This window comes from Phoca vitulina, unplaced genomic scaffold, assembly GCF_004348235.1.
Source record: "Phoca vitulina isolate PV1807 unplaced genomic scaffold, GSC_HSeal_1.0 scaffold28, whole genome shotgun sequence".
Lineage (NCBI taxonomy): Eukaryota > Metazoa > Chordata > Mammalia > Carnivora > Phocidae > Phoca > Phoca vitulina.
In genome coordinates, this window is record NW_022589731.1 from 1,436,365 (window position 1) to 1,457,169 (window position 20,805).

The 20,805-nt window shown below is 47.9% G+C and overlaps 1 protein-coding gene across 1 annotated transcript; it reads right to left on the reverse strand.

Annotated features, from left to right (window-relative positions):
• Positions 1-14: 14 nt before the first annotated feature.
• On the reverse strand, positions 15-19,071 carry ACTR1A (actin related protein 1A). Its single transcript, XM_032423212.1, has 11 exons — positions 18,870-19,071; positions 8,029-8,093; positions 7,627-7,702; positions 6,745-6,870; positions 5,830-5,954; positions 4,363-4,579; positions 3,547-3,639; positions 2,759-2,933; positions 2,593-2,654; positions 1,965-2,005; positions 15-1,799 (listed from the first exon to the last, which is right to left on the reverse strand). The coding sequence occupies exons 1-11, from the start codon at positions 18,915-18,917 to the stop codon at positions 1,697-1,699; spliced, it is 1,131 nt and encodes a 376-aa protein (XP_032279103.1). The 5' UTR covers positions 18,918-19,071; the 3' UTR covers positions 15-1,696.
• Positions 19,072-20,805: the final 1,734 nt, after the last annotated feature.

A 20,805-nucleotide genomic window follows, 5' to 3' on the forward strand; every position in this document is an offset into this window, starting at 1 on the left:
GCCCAGCTGATGCATCTATTGGAACGACTTTATTTAAGTACACTGGGCCCCACCAGGCAACGTGGTTTGTGCAAGGGACAGGCTTGGGCTAGGAGAAGGGAGGTGAGCTGGTTAAGCACACTGCAGTCCGTGGGTCGCCACATCGCTTTCACACACACCTGCTGCTGTGGCCCATACCTGGCAGGGCCTTTGGTCGTTGGACGGCATGGGGGAGAATGCTGCCTGGAATCTGGGATTGGGGCGGGTCTTGGTGTCACAGGTGAGGGTGCCGGTGAAGATCCACTAGCCCCAGCTTTGCACCATCTGGGCTAAAGAGCCTTTGGACACTGCGAGGCCAGCCCAGTCCAGGGTAGGCACCTGGCCCCTCGGGATCAGGGGAGATGAGCCTGTCAGCTCCTGGCACTCTGATCTGGCCTCCTCCCTCCTTTACCAGATAAGTCCAAAGTTAAGAATGGCACAAATCAGCCCAGTTGGGGCCTTGTCACCTCTACAACCTAGCGCCCCTGGGACAGCTAGAGTGGGAAAAGGCAACCTGGTTAATGGTGGCTTTCTCCAGTCCTAAGGGGGCTGGATCCCCTATACCCCTCCTTTGCTGGAGGCCTCTGCCAAAGAGTGATTCTACCTCCTGTTTCCAAAAATTCCAACTGGCAACCAGCCTGTTGATTCCAGGGCAGTGAGCAAATGGAAGAGGAAGAAAGAAAGAGGCTGGTGGTAGTGACTTTGAATGTAGCCTCTGATCCTAAATAGGCCTGAGGCCTGTGGATACTGTTAGTTCACCATTAGCAGGGAGTGGCGGGGCCCTGGACGCTATGCTAAACTGAGGTGCTGTAAACATTAGTGTGAACAGGGTGACCGGCGGGCAGGAGGCTATGGGCTCCCTCTCCAGTCCCATACTGAACAAACACGTCAATAAATAAAACTGTTTGAAGATGGCATTGCCCAAGGATGGATGAAAAGCAAGTAACAGGGCCTGGGGCCAACAGGCTCCTGAAACTCTCCCGAGACCCCCTGGACAGGGGCTAGGGGTTGGAGCATTCACTCTGCCACCAATCAGAAGTATAGCACTACTCCTGCCTCTTCAAATGCCCAGTGTGGTCCTGGTCCCCAGGTGAGGTTGAGGGCTCCCTGCCATCTCCTGACCCCAAAGTCTCAGTATTAGCTCCTGGAGTGCTTTCCCACCCAAACCCAAATTGCAACAAAACCAGACAGAACTCAACTTCGGCCCCAGTCCTCAGTCCATGATCAACTGGCATCAAGAGCAGAAGGACGAGCAAGGGAGGCAGTGGGCCTCAGGGCACCCTGGGGGTGGGACGGGGTGGGGCTAGCCCAGCCTAGGGTGGGCAGCAGCAAGGTCTCCCGGGATTTACCCTCTCTGTCTCCCTATGGTAGTAAACATAGTCCCACACAGCCAGACAAAGGCCCAGCTGACGAAGGAGTGGAGCCCTCTGCCAGCACTCTTCCCTGTCAGGGGCCAGTTAGTGGTCAACCCCAGGCCTCACGCCGTTGCCATCATGGGTAGTTCATCGTCCTTTCTGGGCCCTGGGATCCCTGGGCCACACGGCTCTCGCATATGCACACACATTCGTACCCACACACACACACACACACAGGCAGTTCCTCGCAAACACTCCGACTCAAGAAAGCGAGTTTTAAAGTGGAGTTAACTTCAGAGAGAGGTGAAGATGATGTCCCAACATTAGAAGGTTTTCCTGTGGATAGATCGGGCACCGTCTTCCTCATATTCCTTCTTGGAGACCCACATCTTCTTAAAGGTGTCCAGGGAGGCGAGGATGGAGCCCCTGGAGTGGAGAGAATCCCAAGGAACGTTGTGAGAGGGAGAAAGTAGGTATTCGTGTCCCCGTGGGGCCAAAGCAGACAAGGCTTTGCTTTAAAGGGATGGGGTGGTGAGGGGTAACAATGCCCTTACTTCCTGTTCCGCTCTTATTCCCAGGAGAACTACTCACCCAATCCATGTGGAATACAGCCTCTCCTGAGGTGCGGATATCTGAAAGGGTTGGTGGAAAGAGGACTCTGAGACTTTCATCCTCCTTGTCCCTTTCCCGGCCAACGCTCATCTTTACGGCCAATTCTAATGCCCAAGGCAGTGGATGCATTTCACACAGTGTCCCTGCTGGACCCCGTGGCCTCTCTGGGGGGTACTGTGGCCAGCCTGACACTCATCTGGAGGAGATTTCCAGCAGCCCTAAGTATCTACAGCTGTCAGGGAAGCTGGAGCTGTCGGTACAAGATTCAGCTCTTGGGGGCCGACTGGAAGAAGACTCTGTGGCAAGATCACACTCCTTCATTTAGCTCCCCTCAGCAAGCACTAAGATGGTGGGCTGTGTCACAAGGGAGTACCAGGAGTCAATCTGCCAACGTGACGGATTCTCTGAAAGACCTCACGTGGGGCCCTCAGCCTAGCAGCCTGCCCCATCAGGATATCAGAACTGCCCCCTTTTGTTGGGAGGGAGAAGGAAAATGGGTTCTCCCCTCTGACAGACCTCAAGGTCAGTGTGGAAGCTGGAGCTGTCTAGCCTCGGAGGGGAGGCCCGGTTCCACGCAGCCCCAGCCCTGCCCCCACCACGCTCCTACCCTGATCTTCACGTCTTTTGGAGCCAGTTTCTTCACTTCACTCAGTAGCCTGTCACCGAAGCCTGAATGGGCAGGAAAGGAGAATCTCAAGTCAATTCTCTGGGCATCTGGGCCCAGCCAGATATGGACACTTCCTTGGCAATGGGCCCTGAGAGCAAAGACCAACCTTTGAACAGGGTGGAGCCTCCTGAGAGGACAATGTTCGAGAAAAGCGTGCGCCGCAGGTCCATGTCTGACTTCTGGATGGCAAACACCAGCACCTCGTGGATGCCCTCACTCTCCTCTCCGATCAGGTCTGGCCTGAACAGCAGCTCTGGTGCCCGGAATCGGGAAGGACCAATCTGCAGGGTGGAGGGCAAACTCAGAGGCTGGGCCCAGGGCTGAGGTCCTTTTGGGAGTGAGAATGGAAGAGACCCCTCTGCCCATCTGTTAGTGACCAGGTGGCTAGGAAGGCCAGGCTCAGGGAAGACCTGGTATGTCAAGGGCCTCAAAACACAAAGACAAGGCTCTTGGGAATAATCAGGAAACAAAAAGGGACAAAGAGAGCTCTCGGGAAATTACAGAGAGGAAGCTCTTATGTTTATTCCTAGCTCTGGCACTTTCCAGCCAAGAGACCTTTGGCATTAATACATGGGTTTATTCATTCATGGAAATTTCTTCCTATTAATGCAGGTCCAGGAAGAGGCAGCTCACCCTATACTGTGCCCAAGTGATTACAAACAGCACTAACCACCCTCTTCCAAACCCCATCCTGACCTCTGGTGCCTCCTCTCCTCCACACAGGAGAAGCAAAGTCCCTGATGCCTCGCTCTGCAGGAGACAATGCTATTCGAGAGCTCCAGGGCTCCAGGGAGAGGGTGTGAAAGGGCTGATGCATGTGACTCCAGCCTCCCTCTGCGGAGTTCTGTTGGGGCCCAGAGCTTCTGGGGGGACTGAAGGGAGATCCAGACCTACCTCAATGGTGCTGCCGTCAGGCAGGTAGTACTGAGCCTTCTCTGTCTCTAGAGTCTCATCCTTCTGTGGGTTTATGGACAGGTAGCAGGCTCTCTGCAGAACCGAGCAGGAGTCAGGCATGCGGGAAACCTAGGCCTACCTGGTCAAAGTCCCAGTGCTGCTGCAGACATCTGCCCATCCACAGTGACTGCCCTAAAGGGCCACAGAGCTCCTGCCTTGGAGCATAGCAGGGTGGCCTCTGTTGGCCTCCACTGGGTGGCACTTAGGATTCGAGTTCCTACCTCTTCCATCATCCTTGTGGGCAGGCGTGGAAACTGGCTCTCTGGAGCTGGGTCTGAGACCACAATCTAATTTTAGTCCAGACTTAGGCTTCTTTTTTCTTTCTACTACTGATGGTTCTGGGTCCCATCTACCCAACTCAAGTTGCCCTAGAGGCATGGGTGGCAGAGGGATCTAGTTTACTTAAAAGAAAACTGTATTCTGACTTCTTCAAGGATGTAAAAAAACATATGTAATTTGTATGTAAGTTATAAAAACACAATGAACACCGGTATAACCTTCACCCAGCTTAAGAAATAGCAGCAGCTCCCTTTCCCCCACAAGATGGCAGCACTTGGGGACAGTGACTATCAGTGTGAGGGGGCCCAGCTGGGATCACATGGCAGCCAGGAGGTCTGGCTGGGGAGAAAAGAGCCTGACCAGAGGACCGCCCCCCCAGGACTGGAGCTTCGCCTCTCTTCACTCCAGGTCACAGAGGTCCTGGCTGCCCCGTTCCCATTCCCTATCCCATCCCTGGGCGCATGGGGCAGCACTCACTTCTTTTATGGCCTTGACAATCTCAAATTCGGATGATGAGTGGAAATCATAGCCCTCCTTCCGCAGGTAGAGGCGAAGGAAGCGAGAGACATCTCGGCCAGCGATGTCGATGCGCATGATTGAGTGGGGCATGGCAAAGCCCTCATAAATGGGCACGGCATGCGTGACACCATCCCCAGAATCCAGCACCACGCCTGTGGTCCTGCCTGTGGCATAACTGAAGCACAGGGAGCAAACCTGTCACTAACGCCCGCCTCCTCACTCGGGGAAGAAACTCACTTTTTTTAGAGTTCAAAGTCAGCTAGACTAAAGCTGAGGCCTGCCTTTCTCTAGGAACTTCAGACTACGCAGTACTGAGGAAGCCCAAGCATAAGCAAGCCTGAAACACTTGGAAGAGAGCTGAGCCTCCCTGAGCCCCTCCCCCACTCCAGAAGAGCAGGCCTTCCAGTCTCCGGGGATGGCCTGCCTTTGACTGCTTCAGGAACCCAGCCTATGGGGCAGTTTTTACTTTCTGGACAAGAGGAAAAAACTCAAATGCCTACAGGGGCCAGGCAGGAAAGGTAAATGAGTAAAGGAAAATAATATTTCCACTTGCACAAAAAACTCGCTTTTTCCCCACATGGCCTCCTAGATCCTCGGTTGTTGTTGTTGTTTTTCTCTAGCTTTTGGTAAAGACAAGGGTATAGACGTATTTCTGTGATACGATGGGGAAAAACCCATGATGTGTGATGAAGATTGTGCTGGGAGGACAACAGGGAGTAGAACGGGCTGTAGCAGAGTGAGGCTTGCAAACTCTACCGGAAATGGCAGCGGCGACTTCGGCTACAGCTGATTTTTGTCTCATCTATAGGAATGCATGCCCAGCACTGCCAGGTCATCCCAGTTTTTTCAGAAAAGCCAGAAGTTTGGATTTTGATAGAAAATGTCCCAATTTTTTTTTTTTTTAAGTAGGCTCCATGCCTCATGTGGGGCTTGAACGTATAATCCTGAGATCAAAGGTCACATGTTCCACCAACTGAGCCAGCCAGGCGCCCTGGAAATCTAGTTAAAATGCTGGCTCACAATTTTTTAATGGGGTCAAACACATTCTGCCTGCAGGTCACCAGTGTACAATCTCGGCCCTAGACCTAACCCTGGGATGAGGCAGGCTGGGAGCACGACAGGGATGATAGGGGTGTGAGAACAGGGACCACGTTGTGGTGTTTCCATCACAACTCTATCACCAGCCTAGCATAATGTCTGCACAAGCAGGCACTGGATACGCATCTGAACGTGTTACAGGGGCCTTTAGGAAGAACTGTAGCAGTGTGTGGCCTTCCCAGCAGGCAGAGTGGAGAGCCCTGGGTGCCCAGCCGCCAAGACAAAGAACAAGAGAAGTGAGAATGGGATGTGGTCTCAATACTCCCTTTTCCCACCCACAGGACAGGCACCTCCATTCTGCCCTCAAGGGGCCAGGCAGCTACTCACAGGCTGAGCACAGCTTGCATGGAGATGAAAAGGGCTGGTACATTGAAGGTCTCGAAGAAAACTTCAGCTGCTCGTTCACGGTTTTTCCGTGGGTTTAAAGGCGCCTCCGTCAGGAGCACAGGATGCTGATGAAAGATGCCCAGAGGGTCATCAGGACAAGGCGAGATCTATACCCCTCATCAGCACAGAAGCCCCTGTGTGCTGGGCTAGAGCGCTGAGGGGACCTTTGTGAACCTCCCTCCAAAAAAAGGCAAGGTGGGCCTGCCATCTACCCCTGCACAAGCCAGTTTGTCAACCTTCCAAATTTATGGCCCCTTTACAAGTCTCATTCTGTCCTTGCCTCTGCCCCCTTCCACCTTGTCCTCCAAGATTCTTACATAGGCCCCTGTATTTACTCTATATCTCTAATTGTCCAGATTTTGCTAAACTCTAAATTTGGAATTCTTATGTTAAAAATAATCGTTTAAAATTTTTTTTCAAAATTAAATTTAAATATTGAAGGTATTTTTGAAAAACAGAACATATCCCTCCCCTGGAAATTCTGATATGTCTAGTATTCACCTTCCCTTGTTTTTGTGCTTTGAGAGTTACTTCCTTAAAAGTTAGAGTATAAGCTCTGAAGTCTGAAAGACATGGGTTTGAGTCCCAGCTCTCCCACTTTATTCCCTAGGTGATCTTGGAAATGCTACTTGGTTTCCCTGAACTTCTTTCTGTTCCCTTGTTTGTAAAATGGAGATAATACTCCCTGTTTATCCTAGGACTAGTATGCAGATTAAGGGCAGACCTGGCTGAAGAGCACGTGGCCTGGCACCCCAGTAAGATTCAAATACTCCCAGCAGTGATCATTCTGCTCCTCCTCATCTCTGGGGCGGTGACTCTGCACAGCTCTGCACACCCTGCTCACGGGACCCTCACCTCCTCTGAGAAAGTCTGCAGCTGGTCCTTGGAATAGACATACTGCCAGATGCGCTCCATGTCGTTCCAGTCCTTGACAATGCCGTGCTCCATGGGGTAGCGGATGGAGAGCAGCCCTCGGTGTTCCTGGGGGCAGAGAGCAGGACTTACAGCGGCAGCTAGCCTCTCAGCCAGGCAGCTCAGGGGGCCCCGCTCCTCTAGGACTAGGAATGCCCACCGCACCGTCCTCACCCAGGGCTAAAGGTAGGCCCCTGTTTGCCACATCTCTAAACTGTATGCTGCAAACTGTTCTCACTGCCCGATCAGCCGGCAGAGCGGAGGCTTCTGCATTTCCATGGGCCCTCAGTGCCCTTACAGCAAGTGACGGGAAGCACCCTCCTCATAGCCTGATCCCAGGACACAAATCTCCTGGGCTCCCACCTCTGGGCCTCAATGCTTGCAGCCAAGGTTGGCAACAGTGATTCTGTTGGTCCGCTTCTGGAAGCTGCCCCAGGGCTCCTCCAAGTGGTGCTAATTAATTCATCCCCAGGGTATCCCAGCCAGGATCTCCCCCTGAATCCCTTTTGCCAAAAAAATAATGAAGCTAGCCAATTTGATCATTGGCAAGGTAGTGACAGAATACAGAAGGAAAGCAAGAGCCCTGTTTTCCAGACAGGTCTCTGTTTCTCAAAGTGGGGTTCCAGATATTTCCTCTCTAAAACCAGATGCTGCCCCTGGGAGAACTGAACCAACTAAACCTAGGATGAGGGGGCCAAAGGGGATATTTTAAGAGGAAACTGCTTCTTTTACTCATGGCTGTCCCACTGCTGGGACACTGCCCATGTGGGGAATGATGAAAGTCCTCTGCTGGCTTGAGGCTTCTTCAGTAGGACTGGGAATTACCTCGGCTTTGGGGCCAATGAAGATGTCACCTTCAAGGGCTCCGGCCATGACACGAACGTGTTTGGGTCTGCCCACACTACGAAAGAGAGAGGGAGGACCATCACTTTTCATTTCATGACAGAACAAAGGACGATGTACCGACGTGCATGCTTAGAGGGAAGAAATAGACTCAGTTCTACTGTGATTATCTCTGAGGAGTGAGGTTATAGTTGATTTTGATTTTCTTCTACCTTTCTGCATTGCCCACAATTTCTACAATGAACATGTATTATTTTAAGTTATTTGTATATTTCATATTTCTGACCCAAATCAGAGATCCTTCTCTGTAAAAGGTGGAGGGCTGACCCCATAACAAAGCTGACAAGCCTCCCAAGCTTCTGACTAAGCTACAGAATTACTTACTAGTTTGGAAAGCAGTATTTGGGAATCTGATCACCAGCAAAACCAGCTTTAATCACACCGGATCCCTGAGGAGAGAGGAGAGAGAAAGAGAAGTCAGAAGTACGACAAAAACAAGAGATATATATCATACAGTATGTATAATATGGTTTCACTTTTATTTAAAAGAGACCTTATATCTGTGTACAACATGTCCATTTGTATGAGCGTCTACAGAGGAAACGCATTCTGCCAGGAGGGAAGTGGGACTGGGGATGGTGAGAACTTTCACTGTACACTCAAAGTATTACTTGATTTTTGGTATTCTTTGACTTTTCTACACTGACCATGCTTTACTTCTAGGATCAAAAATAATACTAATAAAGGGAAGAAAAAGAGAAAACCTAAGGGGAGAAAAGTACCTAGAAGCACCAAAGCAGCCAAGTTCAGGAACATAATCAAGGTGGGAAGAACGTGATTCTTTCTGTTAAACCACATGGGACACTGTTAACCTACTTTCACAGCTCAGGCCTGAACTCTCCCTGCCCTCCATGGTCTCTAGGACAGACACCAGCGTGAACACCACCATACTTGAAGCTGACTGATGGAACATACGTTATCTGGTTCATACTGCAGGGGCAAACCTCTATGCTCTGGTGGGGGTGGGGTTGTGGTTGTTTTATTTTTTTACTATGCTTTTTTTTTTACTCACTGGGATTCTGATGGTAAAGAGCAGGGAAGTTCTAAAGCATCACCTGAGAAAAGACCCAACATTACAATCCGGCTGCTCCAATCCTTGGTAAGTTGGGTGGGGTGCCAGAAGAGAATCTGACTTCTCTGTCAACATCTCTGGTGCCACCTAGGGCCCAACCAAAGTAAACGGTGTCTCGAGACACAGATGCCAACTCTGTGCAGGACAGATGTCGAGGCTTGATACTGCCTGCAGATAGAGCCTGTTCTCTTCCTTCTTCTTCCTTTTTTTTTTAAGATTTTATTTATTTATCAGAGAGAGAGAGACAGAGGCAGGCAGAGGGAGAAGCAGGCTCCCCGCTGAGCAGGGAGCCCGATGTAGGACTCGATCCCAGGACCCTGGGACCATGACCTGAGCCAAAGGCAGACGCTTAAACAACTGAGCCACCCAGGCGTCCCTGTTCTCTTCCTTCTTAACTCTTCTACCACCACACTCGATACGCTCACCCTTCCACCCCAACACGGTTTGCAGCTGCACATATAACAGGGGCAAGCCTTTTCCTGCTGCCTATTGATCACTTCTCTTGGGGCGGAGAGTGATATTTCCAGAACCCACACAGCAAGCAGTAAACACATCAGGAGATGCTAAATAGCCAAGGTTATCTTTGCACCAAAGGCTTTCCTGCAACATCCCTGGTTTCCTCTCTGTCTCTTATTCCTGCTCTTCTATAGGAGAAGTGGGGGGGGGGGGGGGGGGAGCAGTGGTTAGATAGGCCATCCTGGTGCCTGACTCTGGCAAGACAGAAGGAGGAGGAAATAGCTAAAGGATAGGGAATGCCCGTTCTCTAAGATAGCAGGAACCTCTGCCAACAGAAAAGAGAGAAAACAGGAGACAATGTGCAAACTCATTGGCCTGGGCAGAGGAGCAAGAAGCCTGGAAAAGGTGCAGATGTAAACTGAGCTGAGAGCCTGGGAAGGAGGGAGGAGTATGGCTGCAGCCCCAGGGCTGTGGGACAGAGGCTCAAGGAGTGAGAACAGCACTGCACAGGAGAACTCCGGGAACTTGTTGGCTCAAGCTTCCAGTAATTGCTCACTGCCTTCATCTGGGTGTGGTGATGCCAACAGACTAATTGGACCTGCTGGCAGAGGTTGAAAACAAGAAAAGTAAAGATGAGACCTGCATTTCAGATTCTAGATATTTTGAAGAGATGATTTTCCTAGATATTTAATTTTGAGTTTACTAGCAAAATCAGACTAGACTCCCAGTAACAAGGCAAATTAAGATGTTAGGTTCATTTCTTCCTCTCTGTCCTTCCCAGCAAGAGAGTATAAAGACCCAGTTCTTCTTCTTCTTCTTCTTTTTTTTTTTTTAATTTTTTTATTGTTATGTTAATCCCCATACATTACATCATTAGTTTTAGATATAGTGTTCCGTGATTCATTGTTTGTGCATAACACCCAGTGCTCCATGCAGAACGTGCCCTCCTCAATACCCATCACCAGGCTAACCCATCCTCCCAACCCCCTCCCCTCTAGAACCCTCAGTTTGTTTTTCAGAGTCCATCGTCTCTCATGGTTCTTCTCCCCCTCCGATTTCCGCCCCTTCATTCTTCCCCTCCTGCTACATTCTTCTTCTTCTTTTTTTTAAGATTTTTAATTTATTTATTTGAGAGAGAGAGAGAAAGAGAGAGATCACAAGCAGGGGGGAAGGGCAGAGGGAGAAGCAGACTCCCGGCTGAGCAGGCAGGCCGATGCGGGACTCAATCCCAGGACCCTGGGATCATGACCCAAGCCAAAGGCAGACGCTTAACTGACTGAGCCACCCAGATGCCCTAAAGACCCAGTTCTAATGTCACTGCCTTCCTCCTGAACGATAATCCCCTGTTGGAATTAATTATCCTCTTCCTACTATTTCACAAAATCCCCATTACCTGTACCACTAGGTAGTCTGCATTTCCTTCTGCTATCTATTTGAATTTATGGTTTCCATTTTTGTCCGTTTTCAGCCCAGGTTTCTCAAGCTCAGAGACTTTATGTATCAGCAGTATCTGGCATTTGAAGGTACTCAGATAGATGCTGGCTGCCTAAAATTAAAACCAAGCTCAAATGATTGGTCGATGAAGCCTAAAGTATGGAGCCTGAACAGGCGGCTGGAATGCCAGAAGCCGCAGGCAGAGGTGTGCAGGAAAGGTGAAGGTGGCATCGGGAATGATGTGCACGGTGGAACCAGACCCAGCTGTCTCTGCAGTCCCACGAGCTCACCTGCCAGGCCAGCAACTGGGTGAAGAGCGAGCGGGATGGGGGAGGCAGCTGAGCTGCTTCTATTCTGCTAAAACCACCCCATATAAAGGGGCCCTGTCCATTTCTTTAATAGTATTTGTACCTAGGAACTATGTACCTGGCAAATGAGCTTCCACTCTGTTATTCACCCTGGCAATGCCAAATAAATAAGTGCCTTGTAGAGAGGCTTCTTGAAAAAGTAGTTTCATAATAAATATTTGAGATCTGAGGCCTCAAGTCTGCTGCCAGCCACCAATGACCATTCTCTTTCTGAAGCAGGCAAAAAGTGAATCCCTCAGCAAGGCTCTCCCAGTACCTGCTGACTATGGGCCCGTGGCCTGGGCAACCTTCAGCCTAAGTACCCCTGCTTATCCTTGACACGGTGGGAAGGAGGCTAGCTGTCTCCCATTTGACAAGTGGGAAAAGATGCTGAGAGGTTGAGCCTCAGATTCCAGGACACTGGTGGCCCATTTTGGCACCAAGACATATTTTGTTTGGCCCACAAAATACTTTTTTTTTTAAATTTTTTTTTTTTAAGATTTTATTTATTTGCGAGAGAGACAATGAGAGACAGAGAGCATGAGAGGGAGGAGGGTCAGAGGGAGAAGCAGACTCCCTGCTGAGCAGGGACCCCGATGTGGGACTCGATCCCGGGACTCCAGGATCATGACCTGAGCCGAAGGCAGTCGCTTAACCAACTGAGCCACCCAGGCGCCCCACAAAATACTTTTTAAAAAACTTTATGGAGGGGCACCTGGGTGGCTCAGCCGTTAAGCGTCTGCCTTCAGCTCTGGTCATGATCCCAGGGTCCTGGGATTGAGCCCCGCATAGGGCTCCCTGCTCGGCAGGAAGTCTGCTTCTCCCTCTCCCCCTGCTTGTGTTCCCTCTCTCACTGTGTCTCTGTCAAATAAATAAATAAAATCTTAAAAAAAAACTTTATGGAAATAAAATTCACTACCATATAATTTATCCAGTTAAGGTATATAACTCAATGGTTCTTAGTATAGTCACAGAGTTGTATAATCCTCACCACAATGAAATGTTAGAACTTCCTCATCGTCCCAGAAACTGTACCCATCAGCACTCTCTATCCTACCTGCCCTCTCCCGCCAAGTAGTCCTAGGCAACCACGAATCTATCATCCATCTCTGCAGACGACAAACTACTTTTACATTAACTTCCAACAGTTAAAAGTTAGACTGCATATACAATTTATCAATTTTCTGGTTTCTCTTGAAACAACAGAAAATCTGGCAACACTGGGTGTGCATTCCTGCATGGGGGCAACTGGTTGGAAATGAAAAGCAGCTGGTCCTTTGGTCAGGCACACTCAATGCACCTTCCAGAGTCCTCATGTCTTCTTCTTTAAGGCTACCCTCTTCCTCCCCCTTTTTATGTTCCTGCTTGGCCTCTGCAAGCACTGAGTTTGAGACTCCTATTCAAGGCATTCCCAGCGACTAATTCATGATGTTTCTCCTTCCACATGGTACCTGGTTTCTTTCTTACCCTCAGAGCACCCAGCTTGGTGTGAAGCACATCCTTGGCTCTCAAAATACACATAATTGAACAGTGAGCTATCTCTGTAAATCACCTCCTTTCATTCTTTCCAGTAAGCTAGGGATGGATTCTTGCTGAAGTTGGACAACCAACAGGTTGAATATCATATCACAAGTGACAGGGTTAAATAAATATACTGACTTCATTTCCTCCGCTAATTCTAATGTCTCTTAAACTTAAGTGAATCAGGGGTGCCTGGGCGGCTCAGTCAGTTGAGCATCCAACTCTTGATTTCGACCAGGTCCTGATTTCAGGGCCTTGAGATTGAGCCCCACTTCGGGCTCCGAACTTAGCATGGAGTCTGCTTGAGATTCTCTCTCTCCCTCTGCCCCTCCCCCGCTAACACTCACACGTGCTCTCTCTCTCAAAATTAATAAATAAATAAAATCTTTAAAAATAAACCTTAAGTGAATCAGCAGATCTCAAGAGCTGATGACAAATTGTAAAAAAAATAATAATAAGGGGCGCCTAGGTGGCTCAGTCGGTTAAGCGACTGCCTTCGGCTCGGGTCATGATCTCAGGGTCCTGGGATCAAGCCCCACATCGGGCCCTGCTCAGCGGGAGGCCTGCTTCTCCCTCTCCCACTCCCCCTGCTTGTGTTTCCTCTCTTGCTGTCTCTCTCTGTCAAATAAATAAGTAAAATCTTTAAAATAATAATAATAATAATAATAAAATTGAGACCATTTGTGAAATTTGAACATTGAATATTTGATGATATTAAGGAATTATTAATTTTTTTAGGTTTGATAATAGTATATTGATTATGGTTTTTTTGAAGATTTTATTTATTTGAGAGAGAGAGCATGTGTGCCAGAGAGAGAGCACTAGCTGGGGGAAGGGGTAGAGAGAGAGGGAGAAGCAGACACCCTGAGCAGGGAGCCAGACATGGGGCTCCATCCCAGGACCCTGGGTTCATGACCTGAGCTGAAGGCAGACACTTAACCAACTGAGCCACCCAGGTGCCCTGATTATATTTTTAGAAGAGCATGGGGAAGGGTAACTGGCTGGCTCAGAGCATGCAACTCTTGATCTCAGGATTGTGAGTTCAAACCCCACATTGGGCATAGTGCTTACTTAAAAAAATAAAGGGGCGCCTGGGTGGGCCAGTTGGCTAAGTATCCCACTCTTGATTTAGGCTCAGGTCAGGATCTCAGGGTCGTGAGATTGAGCCCCATGTTGGACTCCGCACTCAGGGTGGAGTCTGCTTGAGATTCTCTCTCTCCCTCTCCCTCTGCCCTTCCCCCTGCTCGTGTGCTCTCTCTCAAATAAATCTTTAAAAAAAAATAAATTTTTAAAAAGTTAAGAAAAACCCCACGGTATAAGAGAGGGAAGTAGGTGGGAATGCAGTTCAAAAAGATTAACCAGGAGCTGGTAACTGTTACAGCTAGGTGATGAATATGTGGATGTTTGTTACACTACTCCTCTCCTTTTGTTTATGTTTGACATTTTCTATAATAAAAAGAAAAAGTTGGGGTGCCTGGGTGGGGCAGTCGGTTAAGCGTCTGACTCTTGGTTTTGGCTCAGGTTATGATCTCAGGGTCATGGGATCAAGCCCCGTGTTGGGCTTTGGGCTCAGCACAGTTAGTCTGCTTGCGTTTCCCTCTTCCTCTCCTTCTGCCCCTCCACCTGTTCGTGCTCACTCTCTCTCAAATAAATAAATCTTAAAAAAGAAAAAGAAGAAGAGCTGGCAAATAAGATGATAGCACTTAAGTAAAAATTCAAAACAGAAATACTACACACACACACACACACACACACACACACACACTATAAAAGATCTATGTCTGCAAAATCATGGATGGAAAGGAGCACATCAACTTATGATGATAGTTTGCTTCTGAGGTTACTTCTGGGATAGAAAGGACAGGATTGTGGAGGGGTACACAAAGAGGCTTCAATTATATCTGTAATGTTTATTTCCTAAAAAAAATCCTTAAGCAGGTGTGCCTGGGTGGCTCAGTTGGTTAAGCGTCTGCCTTTGGCTCAGGTCATGGTCCCAGGGTCCTGGGATCGAGCCCCGCATCAGGCTACCTGCTCAACTGGGAGCCTGCTTCTCCCTATCCCTCTTTCTGCAGCTCCCTCCGGCTTGTGCTCTGTCAAATAAAATAAATTAAATTAAATTAAAAAAAATCCTGAAGCAAATATGGCAAATGTCAACATTTAGTAAATGTGGGTGGTAGACACGTGCTATGTGAGTGCTTGTTATATACTTCTCTGAAATTTCCTGTATGTTTAAATATCTCGTTTTTTAAAAAAGGTGGGCTAAAGCAGTATAAGATCCCCCCAAACAGTGAAACTTACCTAGTTTACTGATGAACTTGAAAAGATCTGATACTATTCCTGCATTTAGGCCCAAATAGTCACGAAGACAGTTTTATTTTATTTTTTTATTTTTTTTATTTTTTAAAGATTTTATTTATTTGACAGAGAGAGAGATAGCGAGAGCAGGAACACAAGCAGGGGGAGTGGGAGAGGGAGAAGCAGGCTTCCCGCCGAGCAGGGAGCCCAATGTGGGACTCGATCCCGGGACCCCGGGATCATGACCTGAGCCGAAGGCAGACGCTTAACGACTGAGCCACCCAGGTGCCCACGAAGACAGTTTTAAGACTGACCAGAACATTGATCCATTTTAGGACAGAACTTAACCTTTGAGATCTCAGCAAAGATTTGAGCTTCAGAATAAACACAGTATTCTAATCAGTGTTATAGTCCTCAAAATGTGGCCTGGGAGCTGCCCTCCTCTTGTATTACTATCTATGACATACCTTTAGGAAGAATGACTTGTGTTCAGTTTTTAAGAATACCTATCACTTTATTATTGTCATTAGAGTGCGTGCACGTGCACCTCCCCTTCCACTTTCCTCATTAAATTCTCATGAATTGGTTTGGTGCCAGAATAGGAAGAAAGGAGTAGTCAACAATTATTTTAAGACTGGGAAAGGCTGTGAACTGATAATGAGGCTCTTCCCTCTTTTCCCTGCTTTCTTTGTTCTTCTTTTCTTTTCGTTTCTTTCTTTCTTCCTTCCTTTCTTGATTTTATTTATTTATTTGACAGAGAGAGACACAGCGAGAGAGGGAACACAAGCAGGGGGAGTGGGAGAGGGAGAAGCAGGCTTCCGGCTGAGCAGGGAGCCTGATGTGGGGCTCGATCTCAGGACCCTGGGATCATGACCTGAGCCAAAGGCAGACGCTTAACGACTGAGCCACCCAGGCGCCCCTCTTTTTTTTTTTTTTTAAGATTATTTATTTATTTATTTGAGAGAGAGAGAGAGCATGTGCATGTGAGCAGGGGAGGGGCAGACAGAGAGGGAGACAACCCTCAAGCAGACTCCCCCCCTGAGCAAGGAGCCCAACTGGGGGCTCGATCTCATGACCCTGTGATCACGCCCTGAGCCAAAATCAAGAGTCATATGCTTACCTGACTGAGCCACCTGGACGCCCCTCTCCTTTCTTTTAATTACACTCTCCTTTACCCAGAAATAAAGTTGTAGCAATGTGTTAAGCTATGGAGCAGTTAAATCTGCTAGATGGGCGCCTGGGTGGCTCAGTTGGTTAAGCGACTGCCTTCGGCTCAGGTCATGATCCCAGGGTCCTGGGATCGAGTCCCACATAGGGCTTCCGGCTCAGCGGGGAGCCTGCTTCTCCCTCTGACCCTCTCCTCTCTCATGCTGTTTCTCTCTCACTCGCTCTCTAATAAATAAATAAATAAAATCTTTAAAAAAAAAAATTAAAAAAAAAATCTGCTAGATACACATTATTCTTGTAAAGTGGGCTCAAATATTTCAAATGATTTTTCCTATCCATCTTTCACTTTGAAACAAAACAAAATCTCTAAATGTCAAACAGCAAGAACTACTTGAGGTCCCAGATCTAAATGTGTGGCAGATGCTCAGTAAATCCTAATGAGAGAATTTCTATTTCACCTTTTGGCAGAATTACTGGCATAATAAAAAAAACTTTTTCCCATGGGCGCCTGGGTGGCTCAGTCAGTTAAGTGTCTGCCTTCAGCTCAGGTCATGATCTCAGGGTCCTGGGATCGAGCCCCGCATTGGGCTCCCTGTTCAGCCGGGAGTCTGCTTCTCCCTCTCCCTCAGTCCCTCCCCCTTGCTCCTGCTCTCTCTCGCTCTCTCTCTCGCTCACACTTTCTCTCTCTCTCAAATAAATAAATAAAATAAAATAAAATGTTTTCCCAGAGAAAATAAACGAATCAATTCTTTAAATCTTAAAACTGAAAATGCACCTCTGCTTTGATGCATTTCAAATACACTATGGAGAAAGAGAAAGGAGAAACTAAAAAGCATTAGCTTAAGTGATATTAAAGAAAATGGCTGGAGATGGAACTCCTGCCCCCAAATTCCATTAGATCAAAGGATCTAATGGATGGACAGATTGCTGCTTCTGCATTGCTGATGAAAACAGGAAATTGTTAATTTCTATTTTTTTCTCTTTAAAATTAAGAAAAACGCAGATGAAGTACATACAAACTGGCTGAAGACAGAAACAGTGTTCTCTGAAAATCGAATCAAGAACAAGATCTATTCAGCCCTCTGCAGTAACTAACTAGGGGTCTCTCCCCACTTCAGTCCTTTCCTTATTTAAGGACATCTTTGTTACTGCGATATTTGGTCACTCATCCACCCGCCCATCGGTACAATGAAAAAACAATTACTGAGCACACAGTGGTGCCAGGCTGTAGGTGCTATGTGTGTGGAGGAAGGTGGGAAGGGGAGAGTAATAAAAAAATGAAAGAATGCTATCTTTCCCCCCAAGCATTTAATGGTCCAGTGAGGGAGACCAAAAAAAAAAAAAAAAAAAAAAAATTCCTCCCCAAAATGAGGTGTCTCATTGAGCTCCCCCTCCTGCTTTTCAAGGCAGAAGCTATACCTCTGAAGAGAAGGAAAGCTAACAACAAACAAGCACCTTTCCTCGGAAAAAATGAGAAACTTGGAACCCAACCTCAATTTGAGTCTTGGCTCCTCAACTTCTAAGACAGGTGGCTTGCATACTAACTGCTATTTAACCTCTCTAAGGTTCACTTTCCTGCATAAACAGGGGACAGTAATTCCTATCCACCTACCAGAGCTGACGCTTAAACGAGATGATGCAAACGAAGGCACCTTGTAACTTGTAACATGCCTAAGGTCCCAAGGGCTGGATCAACAATGAATCCGACAGCGTAGGACGGATAGAACTGACAGTTTTCCCTCAATAGAGGGACCCAGAGGGTACAACCAATCTCGGCCGGACGAGCCCTTTCAGTGGAAGACAGAAATGCAGCTGTTTTACAACAGTCACCCTCCGCCCCAAATAAGAGCAGTTATTTAGATTCTTTTCGTTTGTCACTATTGATGCATTTGCGTGGACTACTACTAGCAAGAGGAATAGCGGATAAAGAACTGGTTTTAGGTCACCTCTACCGTGTGACCTTGGGCTCACTTTACCTCTTCGTGTTTTGTTTTGTTTTTTTTAATTTGTAAAACGGGGATCAAACTTCCTGCCTTAACTATCCACCCAATTTTTGTGAGGACTCAATTCGAATGTACGTGAAACCCCCCCTGCAGCCATTGAGCGCCTGGCAAATATGTTTAGTAATTTTTTTCCCCAGCTGCTAGCCGTTCTGAAGAGGATGGTACCTCCCTGCTTGCTAGGTCACTCTGTTTTTATTAACGTTGTAATCTATAATCACAGAAATAACTGAAATCCTATGGCCATTTCGGCACCAGATTCCCGAGCCCCACCCATATACACCTCCAAGCCGCCTGCCGGGCTGGGGACCGAAGGAAACTTAGCCCTTCTCCACACGAGGGCGGGCCCTAGCACGTCAGGCCGCTCCACTGTTGAGTTCCCGAAGCCAATCCCCACAGCTCTTGCGCACACGCCCGCCCCTTAGAGAGAGGAAACACTATGGCGGCCCGGAAGAACGGCAGGGGCGCAAGCCAATCACTGCGGAGAGCTGCCCTCATCCGGCAAGGCCCAGAGGCGGGGTCATCGGTCAAGATGGACAGCCAGAAGAGCCAATAGAGTTATTGGAAACTGGGGAGGGGCGGACGCCGGGCGCTCACAGAGCGGTTAAGGCCCCTCAAGCCAAGGGCCCAAGGACCCGGCTCGGACTACAGCCCTTCCCTTTATTCATCCCAAAGTTCTCCATCCCATGGTTGCTGGCCAGCCGCCCTGCCTGCGGACTACGGGTGAGGGGAGGACAGAGGCGGCGGTTGCTGAACCCGCCTGACAGGCTGGGCCAGTGACAAAGAGCCGGTGGCCCAGGCCGAAACCCGGGAAGCGATCCCTTTGGGGAAAAGAGAATAAATCCGTTTAGAGATAGGAAAGACGCAACTCACGTTGTCGATCACGACAGGCTGGTTGGCGATCACATCGTAGGACTCCATGGCAGAAGAATCTCTCCTTCCGAGGAAGGAACTGCCAGCCGGGTCCGCTGCTAACGCCACTGACACGCATGCGCAGTCTAGCCGCCGGTACAGGGCATCCAGGGAGCGGCCCGACCTCGCCTCCAAAGAACTACAACCCCCAGCATGCCTTGCACCTGAGTATAACGCGCCAGGCAGCTCCGGAGCCCCGCCTAATTTAAGAATAGGGCGTCACATTTCCACGCATAGTACCCTGGGCTTTGTAGTCTCCGTAGATGAATAGACGGGGACGCTGATTGATAGGTGTATTGCATGCCTGGATCTGTAGTTCCTTTGAAGGGATTCGCAGTGCATGCTGAAGTATGTAGTCTTCTTGAGTACTTGCCTGTAGTTAGGTTTGGATTGGCCAGTATTTCGTCGATGTTTAGATTTTCCAGATCAGTCGTGCCACTACTTCCCCTGGATAGTATAAGGTTGCTATGCTTTTATTTGGGTCAGTATAAGGTTGCTATGCTTTTATTTGGGTCAGTAAGACATTAATAAACATTTATCAGCATCAAACTCTAATAAAGGAAAATTTAATACTACCCTCCACCACACACACATGGGGAAAGAGGACATACTCCCAGAACAAAAGAAAACAATTTCAGTTTTATTGCTTTTTGAGAAAAATCAGCACATTTTGGTTCTTTTCGCATTTTTTCCTGGGTGAGTGTAAACTTTGCAAAGGCTAACATTGGTCTGAAGACTGACATTTGGAACTACGGGTACAGGTGATCTTTTGGTCATTAAAAAAACATCGTTCATTTAATAGCTTCAGGAACTGCTTTAGTATCTCTAATTTTCATGGAGAGTTAGAATTGACACCGATGAATCAGAAAATGGAGGTGAAGAGAAGTTATGTGTCACTACTTTCAAATGAGCCCAGAGCATTTTTCTCCAGATTATGCAACCTCTACCCCCTTCAAGTTGCTGGGACCCTTTAGTCAATAGCATTGGTAATCAGGACTTCCTTTTATTCCTTTTTCTTGGAATTCCTTATTGTACACAGGAAAATAATTCTCAACCAGGTGCCTTAAGAATTAAAAATTCTCCCAGGGGCGCCTGGCTGGCTCAATCGGTAGAACATACGACTCTTGATCTGGGGGTTGTAAATTCGAGCCGCACATTGGGTGTAGAGATTACTTAAAATTAAAAAAAAGAAATTCTCCCAGTTACAGAGAGTGAAATGTAATGGGAAAGAGCGGTCCATAGTAGATAATGAATATTGGGGTTCCTCAAGGCAATCTGCATACATCTGCATAAAACAGAACAAAGAAGAGATTGTCATAACTAAAAGCATTTATTAAAAAATTACCAAGTCTTGGGGTGCCTGGGTGGCTCAGTAGGTTAAGCGTCTGCCTTGGGCTCCGGTCATGAGGTCACGATCTCGGGGTCCTGGGATCCAGCCGCAGGGAGTCTGCTTCTCCCTCTCCCTCTGCCCCTCCCCCCCACTCGTACGCGCGCGCCCTCTCTTTCTCTCTCTCTAAAATAAATAAAATCTTAAAAAAAAAAAAATTACCAAGTCTTTTTAATTAGTCCTAGTTTACTTAACTCTTCCTACTTTTTAACAGGACTCCAAAATAAGTATTTCAACATACGACCCCTGAATTTGGCGGCGTTAGTGTCAGTAAATATCGTAAATGGACATTCAATGACGGTAGGAAACATTCAGATTTATAATCTATTGAAACTAAAATCACACTAATGGATGAATGAATCAACCCATTATTGTCAGATTTATGCTTAAATTCTTGTTAGCAGCGTGTCAGCAGATGACAAGCCCTTTGTCGAACTTCCCACTGCTTTCGTGGGACCCTAGCACCTTAGGATGTCTCAACGTCTCTATTTGAACCTGGGTTCCTCCTAA

Excerpts from the sequence above, each read along its gene's own strand:
- ACTR1A (XM_032423212.1), bottom strand. The coding sequence starts at position 18,917 with ATGGAGTCCTACGATGTGATCGCCAACCAGCCTGTCGTGATCGACAAC. Across the intron at positions 7,703-8,028 it reads AAATACTGCTTTCCAAACTA|TGTGGGCAGACCCAAACACG; the intron begins GTAAGTAATTCT and ends TCTCTTTCGTAG. Across the intron at positions 2,655-2,758 it reads AGGCTCCACCCTGTTCAAAG|GCTTCGGTGACAGGCTACTG; the intron begins GTTGGTCTTTGC and ends CTGCCCATTCAG.